This window comes from Trematomus bernacchii, unplaced genomic scaffold, assembly GCF_902827165.1.
Source record: "Trematomus bernacchii unplaced genomic scaffold, fTreBer1.1, whole genome shotgun sequence".
Lineage (NCBI taxonomy): Eukaryota > Metazoa > Chordata > Actinopteri > Perciformes > Nototheniidae > Trematomus > Trematomus bernacchii.
In genome coordinates this window covers 17,119,177-17,136,855 of record NW_022987720.1, presented here as the reverse complement: position 1 = coordinate 17,136,855, position 17,679 = coordinate 17,119,177, and the positions used below count along the sequence as shown (strand labels likewise).

Here is a 17,679-nt window from a genome sequence, read left to right as displayed (position 1 = left end):
TGCCATATAAGGTTACGCAGCCCTTTCAGATGTCCAGATGGAATTATGATTCTCTAAGTCTTCTCATCTTCATCTGCCTTTGTCCTGTTGATAAATAGCTTTTCTCCAGAATCAGGCAGTTTAAGCATAGCATAAAAACATATTTGCCTCATAATAGATTCCCGTTTCCCACTTGGAGATAGATGAATGTCTCACTCCAAGTATTTTCCTGTACCAACTGCGTCCTATTAAGTCTCCGTCTAACCTTGAACAGAGAATGGGAAAGATCATCCTCATCTGAGTTATCAATAGGCTGCATCATCGCTCATCTTCCCCTCATCATCTTCCGCACCTCCCTCCCTCCTTGTGTGTCCATCTCCTCCCTCTGCGCCTTTTTACGCACAAAACAAGTCAGAGCGCACACACGGCTGGCGAAGAAAAAGGGGGAGACAATAGACAATAGTTTGGGTCATCATGGTATTTGGATTTTTACCGTAGGCAACATGCGCGCCGGACTGTGAGATACAGGTGAACAATCTGTGAACGCGTCTGTTCATTTACTGGTCGAAAGTTGGTCCAGGTTTTAATGTTGCCAACTGAGATTTCAGCAGGAGTGTGCTTCACCTCAAGGTAGGACTCCGTAACTCAAGAACAGGTTGCCAGTGAAGGCAGGCTGGTGATTCACAAGTATTAGTAGGCTATTTCTTGAATGAGTGTGTTCCTTACGCCCGCATCAGGGCTTGCCTTGCTTACATTATGTTTTGCTTTTTAACCTGCCAAGGTAAACAAATATCAATTATTACATTTGATTTGTTAATACAGACAACTGAAGAGAAGCGGTTGTATTACTGTTGGTGGTCAGTATCAAATATCTCCTTTGGAGAATCCCTGATGCTTATCGTGGATAAAATGTCATTATCACATTAGTTTACAGCTGAGTAATCACATCCATTTGTTTGGACAAAAGATTACGCATAAAAACTCCACTTTTTTCTTTTATTACACGGGGATAATGTTAGCCATTTCAACATTTTCACATTTAACTTAACATATTTCCTCTTCTTTGTATATTAATTCCCAGCTCAAAGGATTGGTCATTACCTTTAAACCACTGGTACTCAGCCCGTAAATCCCCCCAGTGCGCTTTGAAACCAACTTTGTACAATTTATTGATCCTCGTATGATATGGCAATTATATTACCTTCAATTATATCTCCAGGCGACTTGCAGAAAGGTAATTACATATTTTTGAACATTTTATTCCAGTATTCATTATCAGAGAGTAATGATTGATGCTTTACTAAAATATGTCAGTAATGTTTAAACCGCAATTAGGCAACACATCTTATCAGATTAGCTGTATTTACATAATTCATTTTATTTTATTTCATTTTCCATTGCAAAGCGGCATTACCCGAAGATATTCAATATCTGTGGATTTTACAGGCTAACTCCCCAAGCCTTCCCAAAAGGGATTATATATATTTATTTAAAACAACCTTATTTGCAAACATCACAACATAAATCTGAATGTCGATATCCAACTGGAACATTAGACTATATAGACCTATTGATTTAGCGAGCCTCAAAAAAGTAATTCCACAGAGACGGATACGGCCACAGCATGGCATCAACATTGAAGAACCTGTAGAGAAGTTACAAGAATGTTAAAGTCTATTTCCGCAAACACATTTGCTGAGGTGTATAGGACAACATTTGCCGTCAGCGTCTGTCAATGCGTCTGCAACATTTGTCACATAATGAAACAATTTGAAATTGGAAAAATAACCTGGAACCTTGAAAATGTTATTAAAGAGAACACTTATATTATATTATACAGTAATTTCAACAAAACGTTGTCGTTTGAAATGAAACTGAGATTAAAAAAATACTTGAACGTACTTTTTGTTTTTTGTGTTTAAAATTGCATAGCCTACATATCCTCTTTTTTGTTACGTTTTTGCTTATTATGTTGAATTATATTTGAAGGTCGAGATTTCATTTTAAAATGCCAAATTTGACTTGACCAAACTCGATATCGAGCCCTCAAGCTTTTAACCAAAATATGCATAATATAATTTTGGTTCTCATGTTTAGGCCTAATTCCTTTATTTAGATTTTTATTGAAGAAACTTATCTCGTATTTTATGTTTTTCTATTTGTATCAGTTATTTCTGTATGTATTAACTTAAATTAAATCCAAGCTGCGATTTCAGTTTAAATTTAGCTTGTTTTTTTGGTCATTTAAAAATGTATCATGGCTAGTTTATTTTCTGAATGACTGCATTCCTAATATGCGTGCATCGGCCTACATTGTGTCTCATTAATGTATTTGTTTTGGTTTTGTAATCACTGCAGTGGTTCTCCTGATAGATTAATGATACATTTAAAATATTTTTAAAAAAACATTGTGCATTTTTTTCTTTTTGTAGCGATCACATTGAGGGAAGGAGAGAAGGGATGAAAACAGAGGACAGCCCGCAACCTTGTCAGCAGCAGCCTCCATCCTCAACGCCTTTCGGTGAGTTAACGTGTAAGGCCCAAACTTTATAACCTCGCAATGAAAAATAAATATTTGGCCTGTTACCTCAGAAACATATCAGAATATAAGGACTCGTCATAAACGTGGGTATACTATTTGAGGCTATACAGACCAACAGCAAGAAGTAACATAACATAGACTAGTATCACGATCAAGTTGAATGTAGCACCGCGTAAGTCTGCCACAATATAAATTCCCATAGGAATAGTGTGAGTGTATGAGACAACCTGCAAGTATGATCAAATCATTATCACGGCAAAATTGATATGGTAACATTAGAAACACACATTGAATAAAAGAAAATGCCAAAACCAAAAACTACACACACTTTAATGTTGTCTTAGTTTTTAACGTATTTTTCTTTCTGTCCAGGAAAGAAAACAAAACATGATATTGCTAAATAGTACAATAAACTACAACTACACACAAATATATTTATTACTTTTACAATTCAAATCTTGCTCGACATTTTAAAACTTGAGATCAAAAATGATATTAGAAATTGGGGTTTCTCTCTGTATGAGTCTGTTAATTCCGTCTAAGGGGGCAGCAGTGTTTGTGTTCAATTTCATATCCCCATTGTTTTGATTTTGTCGAAGAATATTATTATTTAAAATTGATGTAACATTATGTTGATTTTTTTGGGCCATTGGGACATTTTGGGGGAGTAAACACATTTCCCTATAGGGTGGGGCTTTATTGGGGAGACTGGGACACATGACCTCAGTGGTTTTTATACTTGGCCCTGCCTCTGAGTCTCTGTCCACACTTTGTTATATTCCTTCCAGGTCCAGAGTACAGAGGTGGGGGAGAGGTGTGTGCGGGCTGCGAGTCTCCCATCGCAGATCGCTTCCTCCTGCGCGTGAACGAGCGCTCCTGGCACGAGACCTGCGTCAAGTGCGCCGTGTGTTTGAGCGCGCTCAGCGGGACCTGTTACTGCAGAGACCGCCTGCTGTACTGCAAACACGACTATGAAAAGTAAGAGCAAAACACACACACTGAAGTTCACACACACTCCGAAGTAGTGTTCACTGTTTATTTGGGCTCATTGATTGTGTGGGAGAGTAGGGCAACAGTGGAAGCAGTACTCAAACATAAGTAATACTACAATATAAGCAGAATACTGATGCTCTTATTTACCATATGCCAATCTACAGGTTACAAAAAAACTTTCCAAGAATACAAGTCCTCATTGTAGAATAAAAGTTTATACTTTTATTTCAACTAGGCTTTATTTTCAGGGGTTTTCTCATCTCTATATTTGGATAACTGGCAACGTTTCATTGACAGCTTTTTTATTATTTAGCAGGTTTTTGCAGTTAATAGCTATGTGTGGTTATATTGTGGGAATAACACACAAAATAACCGAACCCACAAAATATTTAAAATTGTATTTATCAGTCAAGTCATTGATGAGCACTGATGATTAGGAATAACCTAGATGTGCTTTACAAGAGATGTGTGGCTCTTATTGTCAGCATGCTGAGAGTGAGATTCTCTCAAAGACTTAATATGAAAAACTTGTCCAAAAGCATGTTTACATACCCAAACAAAAGCTAACATCTGGGGAGGGGGAATACAAAAAAAAACAACACACACTTGACCACACCTCATAGAGAGTGCACAATGCTTTCTTCATGCTGAAACAGCTGGACCTTACTAATACATTAATCATCATTTGACACACAGCTAATCAATGTAGGTGTCAAGAAAGGTCATTTTTTGTTTGATGTAATATTTAAGTCTGATTTAGAAAAAGTTAACATTTTACGCAAACATAAATGCATCAAAAGATCTACGCATGGCTGTGGATTTCCAGGCAATATAAGTGTTCTACTGATAGTTGTTTGGTAAAAATCACAGCATCAACTTCATTAAAATAGTGCGGTCAAGATCCCCAAATATATAGAATTGCATGGTCATTTTTTTATTTAAATTATTTGTCTTGAATGGTGCAGGTTTGTCTGTTTGTGTCAAAGACTTATACCATTATTGATCATGTCCACAACCATAACACTTATTATGCATTTAAAAGGTTCTGTTTCATCATTCAGCTGTTCAGGCCACTGCGTGTGTGTTTGGATGTGTGTGTGTGTGTTTGTGTACTGAATATGTGTGATTTATTTTGGTTATTTGGTGTGTGCCGCCAGTGGGTGTGCCTGCGATGGGAGCTCCGGGGTTGGACAGCTGAAGGACGGGCCTGTAGCTTGTTATCATTGTTTTGAAAAGTGTCAGACAGCATCCAGCAGCACAGACTCTCCCACTGTACCTGACATCTGGAGGAGAGGGAGAGAGAGATAGTGAGAGAGTGATAGAGATAGAGAGAGAAACTGGCTAATGAAAGTCCCATTGTGTGACGTTTATCTGGAAAAATGAAGGGGAAACGTGAAGGCAATAGCTTATCGTACATGTTTTCATTTTTCAGTGATGGAATGAAAAAACCTATTTGCTTCCCTCGTGTAATGACTGTAGTTGGAGATGCAAATTGATAGTCAGCCGCTCATTCACTGTGGTGTTGATTTAGTCCCCTATACATTGCATGTTGATGGTTGCCTTGTTGTGTGATGCGGTGCCAGTCTTGGCACACAGTACTGCCTGTGACCTTCAGCAGATCAGCAACAATGTCTCCTTGTTTTCCCTGCAGTCTGTCCATCAGCGCTTCACACTACTACCCTCCACCCCCATCTTGAGCAGGTGTGTGCATTGTAACAGATAATATACGTCCAAGAATTTGGAACATGCATTCAAAAATATCTGCAGCTATTATGGCATCCTTATTTTTTCTTTTAACCCTCTCCTTGTAGCTTGGTTCCCCTTGAGTCATTGTCAGTACCTTTTTTAAAGTGCCAATAAAATGTTTACATGATGATAAGACGACATCTTGCAGGGTTTTCTTGTGCATACTGGGCGACTCTCCATCTCACCCTCATGCAGTATCTCTGGCTTGTCCAAATATATATTTATTTTATATTTGCTTTGATTACATCACTCAGTACTCACTTACAGGCAGACCTCTTCTCCCTGACACTCCGTCGGCATAAGCTTGAAGCCACACTATTACCCTTACATTTGTTCGCATGGGTTTTCTGTTGCTAGTATTCCCAAAAGAAAATGAATATAATAAATACTAAATGTGTTTGGAGAGATATATCATATTATTTTATAATTAATCTCATCTGCTTAGCACAAAAAGAAATAAATGCATGTAGATGTCTATCAATTCTAATGAGAAATCTCATTTTGAAATGTGACCCATCCCCCATCCTGATTCAACTGGACCAAACTGCCTTCGAGGCAAAAGTTTATTTAACATTTGCATGTTTAATGTTTTGAAAGAATATTTCGCTTCACAGGGATTCTCAATTAAACCCTGTGATGCTCAATGTCAGGTTTCAACATAACTGGAGAGTTTAGGATGAAACACTGTTACTCAACATTTTCAAGCACTTTTTATAACTATATAGAATAAAAGTTCAGTTTACAGCCATGAGTCACATTCAAGTTCAGTCGCTTAAACGTCTTATAATAAATGAAATCTCACCCTACTGCTACTCATGATCTATGTAATAAAACAGGAGATATATTTAATTTCAAGATTCCCTGGTTTCAATCTGTTATGGAAATGAGGGGATTTAGACACAATAAACTCAAGTGCATCTTGTGGATTTTGTTTTGTTTTGAAACCTTAAGACATTCTCTGGAATTCCATCCCGTTATAAGCAGATGTTCAACGTGAGGCTTTAGAAAAAATGTGTGGCAAGGTTTACCTCTGTGTTTTAATGCAATGGTGCAATGCATCATTGCATTAAAACAATTATATATTGCTCCATTGGCAAATGGGCAGAATATATTACACATTTATGACGTCAGAAACATGAAGTCTGAGGTATTTTGTGACTTTTCTTACAGATCTAAATGAACTATGGTAAAAATGAGATCGATACGTTTAAAATAACCACAAGCATCAGGACTAAAACCACCAAAGTCAGGGACAGTTTCATCCCACAGGCCATCAGACTGTTAAACACCTGCACTTTTGAAAGAACATCCATAACATTCATCTGTTCGCAACTTATCAATATTCCAATTACTTGTCTACAGACTATTACTATTTATATTCTATTCTATTTTATTTTATTTACTTGCACTATCTTATCTGCTTTATTATATTGTAATGTTGGAGGAGCCTCTGATCACTGTAGCTATGTACAAATGACAATAAAAGCCTTGAATCTTGAATCTTGAAATCTTGAAAATAAAGGTTTCACTCTAAAGTGAAACATAATTATTTTGAATAAAAGTTACAAATGATTAAATACTGTTTATTTCTGATGGAAAATAGACAATCAACGCACCTTATAGGGCATTTCATTTCATTTCCTTTTACACACAGGCTTGCCATTATGTTTCCTTGCCAAACTGAGCAGTATAAGGCCAGTGTTCCCTGGTCAATAGTCTGAGCCCAGACAGAAGGGAGGTAGTCTGGCTGTGCGGAGCCTGCAAGCTCCCTTGTAAGCCCCATAAAGGCAGCTTCAGCCCTGTGAAAAACAGGTCACCAGGGTAGATATTTACTAAACCTTAAGTTTAATACCGTACTCTGTGGGGTAGAGGGCACATCAACTACATCTAGGTCCACAAACCCTGTCTTTGCAGACAGAGAGAGGGAGACCCCGCCGCCAAAGTTATGGAATCTCCCTCTGCTGACCAGACAGATATAAGTGAATCTCACACTGACGGCCTGACAGAGTGTCCTCTCAAGTTACCATGCATTTATGTGAGTGGACTCTGAGTCCTTCTGCTCTAAAACGCAGAGGCTGAGGATAGAAACTGCATCTTCTACCCCCATTCACCCCTCCATACCCCCACCCCAGCCCCGTTTCTCTCTGTGTCTCTCTATCCGTTACCTCGTTCATCACTGTCTGCTTTGTAATAATATTTCTCTATTCCAAATCTCATTTCCTCCTCGTTGAGATTGATGGCAGCGATGACACCAAACAGTTTATCTCCCCGTTTATCCCTTGTTTTCTCTTAATCGCCTCCCCTCCCTCAGCGCCTCTTTGTGTCTCAGGATGGGAAAGGGAGGCGGTGGTGGGGAGGCTGATTGGGTACAGTGCTAATTACCCAGCATTCAGTGGCTGTCCTGTGATGACAGTCCTGACACCAGGCTGCAGGGAAATACTATTAGATAGAATTATGCAACAATACATAAGAAGGACAACAAGCTCTTATCCCCAGCAGCCAGCAACAGAACTCTGGTTACAGTAATACGTCAATGCCATATGAATATGTTACTTTAAATGTATAAATCAAAACATAATGTTATCTTATACAGTATAAGGTCTATTCAACAAAAACACAAACAAAAAACTCTTTGTTTAGCTGTCAAACTATTTTGGTTTTATTGGATTCTGAGATATTTGCCTATACAATTGGAGATGATTTAGTTTTTTGATGTGGAAGCGCAGCAATAAAAAGTTACTCTGTGGAAAATGTGTAGCATAAAAGTTATGTATTTTCAGCAAAACAGTCATGTAAAGGATGGCCTGCAGAGATCTCAGAAATGTTCTTAACCTGGGCAAATGGAACTAAAATGATCTGCATTGCTATGAATCATCTGAGACAAGTGAGAAAATATTAGATTTTTCTGCAGTATAGATATAAAGTTTCTGGTTCAGTGTTGATTTGGGTGAATCATGGCTGCACCGATTGACAGGACTGTATTTTATATATAAATCCAGTAAGTAACACACACAAAAAAGCGTGTGGATATGAAGCGTTCAAATACTCCCTTACCCAGGAGCCTTACTGAGAATAAACCTGCAGCTCAACAGTTGATGAATGGAGGTGTGCCAGTAAAGTGGGGATGGGGGAGGTTTTGTTAAGTTGATGAACAGTAAGATTTATGGTGTAAAACTGAACAGCAGGAAGAAAAACCTTGATAATGGACAAAGGGTATACAATGGGATGAAAAAGGGAGAGAAGAGGGGTCTGAGATTTTTAGGAAGGGACGCAGACTCAGATTTCTGTCTGGGTGCATGTGTATGTGTGTGAGGAGGGGGTGATATTGCCACTGTTTTTGCATAATGTGAGATGAGACCCCATCATCTTTCCTCCCCCACGACAATTTTATAACAGACAGCTAATAAATGTTTCATGGCAGAACAAGCTGCTCGCCTTGGCTTTATTAAATCTGAGATAATAAAAGCAGAGAGGGAGAGGAAAAAAGAGAGAGAATAGGGGGTCGCACCGGAGAGGGAGAGATAGGGAGATCGGCGTAGACTTTTCTCAAATCGACCGGCTGTATCTCCTGTTTCTGGGGCAACGGGTCCCACTGTCCCCCACCACCCCCTCCCCGCTGCTTCCCACTCCGCCAGAGACAGACAGGAAATGAGAAACCGGCAGACAGGATATTGCGTTCTGGTGGCCTGGGGATTAACTGTTTTATCTAAACTAACACACACACACCCCCTTACTCCCTCACTCACACACACACATCTATATCCTCACACATAGCATTCATTCTTGGTAGCATCAGGTGTAGATGGCACACGCATATCATGCACGTCATGCAGGTTTTTACAAACATTTAATTTGTGTTTGGATATTACAGGCATCAATGCTGCTCTCATGTTGCGTTAGACTTATTACTAATGTGAGCAATTTGCAGTTTGTGTCATGATATGTAACTGTATAAACTGTGAGATTGGCTGAGGGTTTGTGCAGAAATGCCTTTAAAGATGAATTTCATACACTGCAGGCCATCATGGTCATCAGATAACAAGCATTACATAGCTTTTACAAATTTACAACAGCGTTCATTGAGAAAGAATACTGCTTATGATGTTAGTTTATAGATGGATATGGTGCACAAATGACAGCATCTGTCAGTGTTTTATTGATGTTTGTACCCAGGCACCTTATCTGTCTTTACACAAACTGTGCATATTTGTGTTTATATGTGCATGTGTGTGTGTGTGTGTGTGCATGTGTGTGTGTGTGTGCGTGCGTGTGCGTGCGTGTGCGTGTATGTGCATTTGTGTGTGCGTGTGTGTGTGTGTGTGTGTGTGTGTGTGTGTGTGTGTGTGTGTGTGTGTGCGTGCGTGCGTGCGTGCGTGTGCGTGTATGTGTGTGTGCGTGCGTGCGTGCGTGTGTGTGTGTGTGTGTGTGTGTGTGTGTGTGTGTGTGCGTGTGTGTGTGTGCGCGCGCGTGTATGTGCGTGTGTGTGTGTGTGTGTGTGTGTGTGTGTGTGTGTGTGTGTGTGTGTGTGTGTGTGTGTGTGTGTGTGTGATTGTACTGTATATATGTATACATATATGTGTGTTTTTGTGCGAGCGAGTGTGAGTGAGTGAGTGGTGGCAGGGGTAGCGAGTATCGTGGGGAATGCTGGGAGATTTTAATAACACAGAAGCAGTGCAGGGAGATTTAATAAAAGGAGATGATGTGATTACTGAACCCTGGCTCTGAGCCATTTTGCTTCACAGAGCAATATCCGCCGAAAGTGCACACACACGCACACACACACACACACACACCCTAACACACATACCTAACAATTGGATACTAAAAAGAATACAACTTAAAAGTATGATTGTTGCATATCGTTTGTTCTTTTTGCATTCATCAAATGAATCCTTGGATGTACCTTCATTTTTAAGGAATGTGTAAACATCAATTTATGTGAAACACATGGTCATTCTGTGCACAATACCCTATTTAGAGATAGAACTATATAAACTCTACGAGTAGGGAATCTGAATGAGTGACAGTGGTAAATCATTGTTGAGGCACGGCTTCAGAGTGAAGCTGTAATCTGTCCAAGTATTTCTGGGCTCCCTTACATACAACTGATCCAATAGTGCAATACCAGGCAATCCAAACCTAGAGTAAGTGTAAGCATACCCATACCTATATAAATATTCATCAATTATGAAACAAGAACAACAACTGTAATCGCTTTAAGACACATACATATTTATGGCACGATTGTGTTGCGGTCCACACAATGTCGTGCTTGTCAGAGCTCACAGGCAAAACAATGCCACATGACACAGCTTAGGGAGATGATGAAGATTCTGTTATTCTGTTTGTATGTCTAGGATCTACACTAAAGCAAGATGGAAAGGGGCTGTTGTTCTGTGAGTTATAACCACTCACAGAACAACACCTTTGTCTGCCTCTCTGCATTTGATCTCATAATCAGTGAGCTTGTAATTAGTTGTGCCCCCTAACCCCTCAGAAATCCTCGGCACTAAACATAAAAGTGCCCGCAGCTAAGGTTCCGTAGGTTTTTTTACATCACAAGCTCATAAGCAGACAGTCTTTTGTCTGCACTTACACTTCTCTTCTTTGTAATTCTGAATATAACACATCACTTCATTAAAGTAAAGCTGTCTTAACCCAAAGCAAAGTCATCTTTCCAATATCTTGATTTGTTCACAGCTGGTCTTCACGCTATACCTCAGCTGCTTACATTCTATATTTGATTTCCACTTTTTTCAGTATTTTTCTGTATTATATTCAGTGGCATGTACATTTCAGTTCTTTCCCCCACTGTTTCCTGATATTCAAACTTCAAATTCAAATTCAAATTTTTCTTTTTTCTTTTTTTTTTTTTAATGTGGTTTAACATCAAATCAACATCAAAACTTGACAATGTATATTTACATATAATAACATCTCTAGATCGAATAATTTTTAAGATAAAGTCATATATATTTTTTTATATTAGATTAATGTCATTTCATTCAAAACTAAGCATGTATACCTTTGGTGTAAGGTAAGGTAAGGTACGTTTATTTATATAGCACATTTCAGACGCAGAGGCAATTCAAAGTGCTTTACATGATCATTAACACATGATAGTAGAACAGAGAGGAACACAATAAATAAACATAATGGAATAACAGTTTCATAAAAACAATGCATTAATGAGACATAAAATAGTTTAAAAACGACATTGTAAATACGGTAAGTGCTAAAACAAGTTAAAAGGCTTCTGGGTAAGCAGCTGTAAAAAGTAGTGTTTTTAGCCTCGACTTAAAAGAACTCAGCGTGGGTGAAGAACTTAAATAAGCCTTATTTATTTGGCTTCTCCTATACAATCACCCCCATATTGATTTACTGGAAGCTACACCCTGGTCAGGGCCAGTGTGAATGATACTTCTATTAGAAGGATTAGACTGATCTGCTTACAGACCCCCCTCTGTGGCAGTTGCCCCAAGTTCCCTTCATTTGCCATGTTGAGTAAATTCCTGTCATGCTGTGTACACCCCGATTAGGGAGTTTGGGACTTAACCACCAACATCATCAGTCTAATGTCAACCCTTTGACAATTCTGTTTTGTTGTATTTTGTTCACAGTGAAAGGAGGCATTTAAGGTGTTGAAGTGTCTGTCTGTCTGCTACACACAGTAGGGTGCTGATTGCTCTCCTTTGTGGAATATGTGTAAGATGCTATTATAATTAAAATGTTTTAGCAGATATCTTACGTTAGAAGCATCTCTCTAAGAAGCAATGCAGTGTTTCTAAAGGATGATTGGTTGAGCAACCTTTAGTTTGACACAAGGTCCTGCCACAACAGAGCTGTGCAGGGCTGTTTGGGGCCACTTGTGTTTGTGTTATGATGTCAAGTTAGCGACACTGTCATTTGGGGAGAGTTTGGCAGATGGATTGAGAAAGATTAGCCGCAGCAGCTGCGTTTGGGACAGAATCACAGATTAGGAGCTCTGATGTGCAGAATCGGCTCCTTCTTTACACTCCAGATTTGGGCAGCAACACCTTCCTATCACTCAGTCAGGGAGCGTCAACACTTCTCCCTTTCTCCCCCTCCTCCCTCCCCTCCTGTCCAGGTTTGTGTTTTTTTCTTGCTGCTATTTCTTCATCCGCTGACCTTGCTTGCTTACTCCTATACTCTGACCTTGTAACTCTTCCAGTTAAATAAATACTCTGTTGATTGAGCATATCTATCTTGATTGCATATTACACCCAGGCATGATCATGGGTGGTGAACGCTGGTCACTACTAGTCAATGTCTGACTAGATACTCAGTGTGTGGGTGTGTGCAAATGTCTGTGTGCATGCCTGTGCGTGCACATGCGTGTGTGTGTGTGTGTGGGTGTGTGCATGTGTGGGTGTGTGTGTCTATGTTTGTGTGTGTAAGTGTGTTTTAGTGTGCATAAACGAGAGGAGGGAGATTAACCCCATGCTATCCTCAATCCCTGGTTATGAGTTTACAGCGTCTGTCTGGCCATCGCACTGTTTAAACAACAATCTAATTAATCCTGTCTTTATTAGTTTCAGTGAACTGGGGAGGCAGGCTGGGAGGGCGTGAGGGAGAACTGGGAATGCTGGCAGAAAATGCTTGGTAGGGAGGGGGAGGAAACCAAGTGCGAAAGCAGGGATTTGAGAGGAATTTAATGGCAGAGACTTAGGCCCTGTGAATGGAAATGGGGATGTGAAGAGATGATGAGGCAGGAGACATATTGAAGGGTTATAACATCTCACAGGAGGAGAGACGGAGGGACAAAAGGAAAAAAGTGGTCATGGGGAAAAGCAATGGACCTGAGAAAGACTCTGTATTAAGCTTTATGTATAGAGTTAAATAACTACCTTAAGATTGTGTGTGGGATATGGATAGACTGGAGTTTACCCGATCAAACAGATGTCCACATTTAAGGGACAGGCTGCTCTCCTTTCATAAGCTTACTACTGCCACCTACTGTTATGAGGAAGAAAAGAAAAGGCAATCTAAAGATGCACAGTGTTCCTCTCAGCAGATGTTCACCTTGTTGCTCTGTGAATTGGGTAATGTTTATGTGACCTTTAATTAAGAGACTATGCTAATCTCCAGGATCGTTTAATATGAGGGTAAAATGTATCAGAGCTTGTTGCCTGTGCCTCCATCTTTAATTACCTCACCTCTCTTTTTCTGTACTCCTGAACTCCCTGAATGCCATGCTTTGCAGTTTATTTATCCTTCTCATATAAGCCCATATTTGTGTCTTTTTGTGCACTTTCAGGTTGTTTGTAAGGAAGTGCAGCGCTTGCCTGCAGGTGATTGGACGTTCGGAGCTGATAATGCGTGTGCTAGGCCAGGTGTACCACCTTGGCTGCTTCACCTGCTGTGAGTGTGAACGCCGGCTGCAGAGAGGTGATGAGTTTGTGCTGAAAGAAGGCCAGCTGCTCTGCCGCATGGACTATGAGAAGGAGAGAGAAATGCTGGCTGCTATTAGTCCCACACCTACTGACTCAGGTAAAGGAGGTTCTTTACAAAGCTGCTTTGCCTGGACCCCATTTAAAATATTTTTCTCAAGTCTCAAGCTGCTCCTCTGTTCACTTACTAGTAAAATAATTCTGTAAATGAACTGGATCTCAAACAGAAGCCTATCTGAGTTGGTGAGACAACACATTTGCTTGCAAAAACATCACACCACAATAGCAAATTGTCTTAGATAGAAAATAAGTCATTATTTTACAGTGCATTCTGTGAATTCCTATGGTATATGAAGCTGAGCCTTCAGTGCACTACCTACAAAACTAGTGGATAGTTTAAGAAATCCACAGAATTGAGGTCAAAGTCACTTCAATGTTAAATTGACTCTCCATTTAATGGAATGAGAAAATGTACCCCTCTCGTACCAGATGTCCTGACTGTTTTGTTGTCTGTTACCTTGCTCAGTGAAAAGTGAGGATGAGGATGGTGGAGGAGGCTCTGGAGGAGGGAAAGGTGGTGACGACAGCAAGGACCACAAGCGTTCAAAGCGACCACGCACTATCTTGACCACACAGCAGCGGCGTGCTTTCAAGGCCTCCTTTGAAGTGTCTGCTAAGCCTTGCCGCAAGGTAGGAGGACCAGCTTGTTTTATCAATGGAAATGTGTGCAGGAATATACTCCTTTCCCATGCAAACGTTATTGTTCTGTGGAAGATTGCATACTAATCAGTCTAAACTGGTGTTTCAATAACAATTAAAAACTAATCTGCAGGTGAGGGAGACACTGGCTGCCGAGACTGGGCTGACAGTGCGTGTTGTGCAGGTGTGGTTTCAAAACCAGAGAGCCAAGGTTAGACTTAGTATAGACTTACACAAGGTTATACATTTTCTGAGGACAAAGAAAAGCATTTATACATACACTGTTGTTGTGCCTTAGATGAAAAAGATAGCTCGCAGACAGCAGCAACAGCAGCAGCAGCAGCAGGAACAAGAGCAGCTGGGAGGAACCAGGAGAGGACCAAGTAGAGGGGGCCGCCAGAGCAATGACGACAGTGAGGGTAAGCGCTTGATATGCCAATGCAATATCGAGAAAAAAGGAAGAATACACAAAAACCAAAACAATCTATTTAATGGGTTGATTAAAGTGATTCTCACCTCTGCACAGATGGCTCTAGTACCCATGGCATGGATGGGATGCTGGTATATCCCTCTCTGCCACGTCAGCAGCTACTCGCTCTGGATCCCAACATCTACGGTGGAGAGCCATTTAGACATGGCCTCACACCGCCTCAGCTGAACAATGAACAGCTCCACTCCTATGGTAAGACTAAAGGTCAAAGCTTTAACTCCATACAAACCTTATCTAAAAATTCAAATGCTGTCCCTATCTCCTTTCAATTCTGGTTTTGACTGTCATGGGTGTAACAATACATGCCAATATTCTCAATGCAAAGTTAAAAGATTGATGCATATAATCTTTAAGATACACATTTATTTTGAAATTCACATGGCACGTCACTATTTATTTCCAAGACGTTTAAGTCTGACTAATTGTGTAAAATGTTGTATTGTTGTCCAAAGATGCATGCATATAAAAGTGTACCGTGATGAAACCTGTGATTTACCCAGCTAGTCATGAGTAGTCAAAACCGCACTTCAAGGTCATTTTGTCTGAGTAGTTACAGTAAATGTCAGCCTATTTTGAAAGCTTGTATGGAGCCTTAGCAAAACAGATGCATTGCCAAATATTTTCTTCATTATTTCCTTAGATAATGTGCAGTGGGAGATAGTGAGGCAAAATGTAATATTGGACTCAAATGAGTTGCATTAGCTGATGGGTGATTGAACAGATTTTGCAGGATTTCAGTTGTAAAGGTTGTGTGTTTGTGAGAATGTAAGGAAAAGGCTGAGAGTAAACCACAGAGACTGACTCACTGCCTGCTTGCTTTGTGGAGTTGAGAGTAAAACTTTTCATATCGTTCTGTGCTCTCTGGTAGTAATTGAAAACCGATTCACTTCAGCTGTTCACACAATTTTTCTCCGCAGACTCAGAGACAGTGTTCCATGACCTGGACAGCGATGGAAGCCTTGGTCACCTTGGAGACTGCCTCTTGGCAACAGGGGACGGCAGTCTCCTGTCTGGACGGGTGGGAAACCCCATTGACCGCCTCTACTCCATGCAGAACTCCTACTTCACCTCCTGACCCCCATAAACTCTCACCCTTCCCACTCCTGTTCCACCTTCACCTCAGAGATGCAGCTAATGGAGTCTGTCTAAAACATGCCTGTGGGACTACAGCCTACACCCAAACACACTCTTAAGCTTTTTTCAAAGGCCACAATCATCACAAGCCAGGCATAGTCATAATATCACTTGAAGAAGATTTGCGTTATGTTCCAACCATCTTTCCTTGATAATAATCACATGCTGGAAATACACTGTAAATGTCCAAAATATGTAAAAAGACCTCAATTTCTCTGGTTGTGGTAATGTTCAATGAAACACGTTTCATGGCACTTTCAAAAAACAAATACGCATACTCATATGTAAATTCTGATTTACAGACAAAAATTGGTTTAATTCAAATGACATGTATGTAGGAGTCTTGGCAGGCCGTATGAGCAGCTGAGAGTCTTAATGAAATGATGACATTGCAAAATGTTTTATGTTTCTGACAGGATTATTGTGTGTGAAAGACTGCAGCGTATACAGTACAGTATATGGATTGGAGTATCATTTTGCTCTCAGGTTAGTGTGTATGAATATTCGACCTGAGCTATAACTCAGGATATTGTGCTAGATAGGATTACAATTTAGTTTTCCCAGTAAATTCAAGGATGTACTTTGGAACGAGGACGAAACTCTATGAAAATGGTAATTTCCAAATCCATGCTTAGTTTTTGATATTGCATGAGAGGTATAATATGGACCAAAAAAAAAAAGACAGCACTACAGGGTCATTTGAGGAGCCTTATGCGGAAACAGGGTTGTATACATGATTATTGCTTTAGCTTTCTCTTTTATAATGTAATCACTCAGAGGCAGTGACGTTATTGACAACCAACACATCTATAATCCCCAAAAGTAAGGACACTGAGCACATGATGATGTGCTTTTAAATGTAAATGGAAGTATGACTGTGTTACAATTAATTATTGTGGTCAGTTTCAGTAATCATTTCTTTCTCAGAAAAATTAGACGTTGTTAGGTTGATATTTTGTACCTTATTCTGTGATAATCAGCAACTATTTAAACTGTAGCATGATATCTATGTGTCACAAAGTAGGTCTAAAAAAATAGCCTCCAAACTGAAGTTGGATAGAAAGTGCATAAAGCATCAGGGTCAAATTTACAATGTGTTGCAGAAAAAAATAGGATTAGGGTTATACTTGTTTTTGTTTAGGTGCCAGTGATCGGCTACAGCTCGTTAACATTTTTTCATGTTTGACTCTGATCACTGACACGTGGTATTTTTACAGTGATATTTTTGTGAATGTAATTTATTTGTGCGGTATTAGGCAAGTTCCTATCTAACTTTTTTTGTTCAGTGACTGCCAGGTGATGTGCTTTGAATGTAATGTTGCCGTATCTTCAATACACTCTACGGTTTCATCTTTGTAGTGCACTTGCCTTATTGTCCTAAGTATGATAAATTATGATGCACTAATGACTTGCTCATCTGGTACAAACCAAAGATATTTAACACACAAGAAAGGAATCCTTTTCCCCTCCCCTTCAAAGCTTTAATAATTGAACCAGAAAAGGTCTGTTCTGCTTAGTGGTCACAGGGCTCATAACTCAATATCCTCCCTCTGTCTCTCTCAGTAGTCCCGCTGATTAGAAAAGGAAAGTCTCCTCCTTCTCCTTTCTTCCCAGACTCCCTATTTCTCTGTCATTGTGTAGTCAGGACAGTTTGTGTGGGAGCGATACATTCCGGTTTAATATTT

At 39.8% G+C, this 17,679-nt stretch overlaps 1 protein-coding gene across 1 annotated transcript; it reads left to right on the top strand.

Annotated features, from left to right (window-relative positions):
• Positions 1-5: 5 nt before the first annotated feature.
• On the top strand, positions 6-17,348 carry lmx1al (LIM homeobox transcription factor 1, alpha-like). The gene is made up of 9 exons (XM_034143952.1): positions 6-609; positions 2,412-2,500; positions 3,310-3,499; positions 13,539-13,771; positions 14,198-14,361; positions 14,504-14,581; positions 14,669-14,789; positions 14,897-15,052; positions 15,778-17,348. The coding sequence occupies exons 1-9, from the start codon at positions 566-568 to the stop codon at positions 15,933-15,935; spliced, it is 1,233 nt and encodes a 410-aa protein (XP_033999843.1). The 5' UTR covers positions 6-565; the 3' UTR covers positions 15,936-17,348.
• The last annotated feature ends 331 nt before the right edge of the window (positions 17,349-17,679 follow it).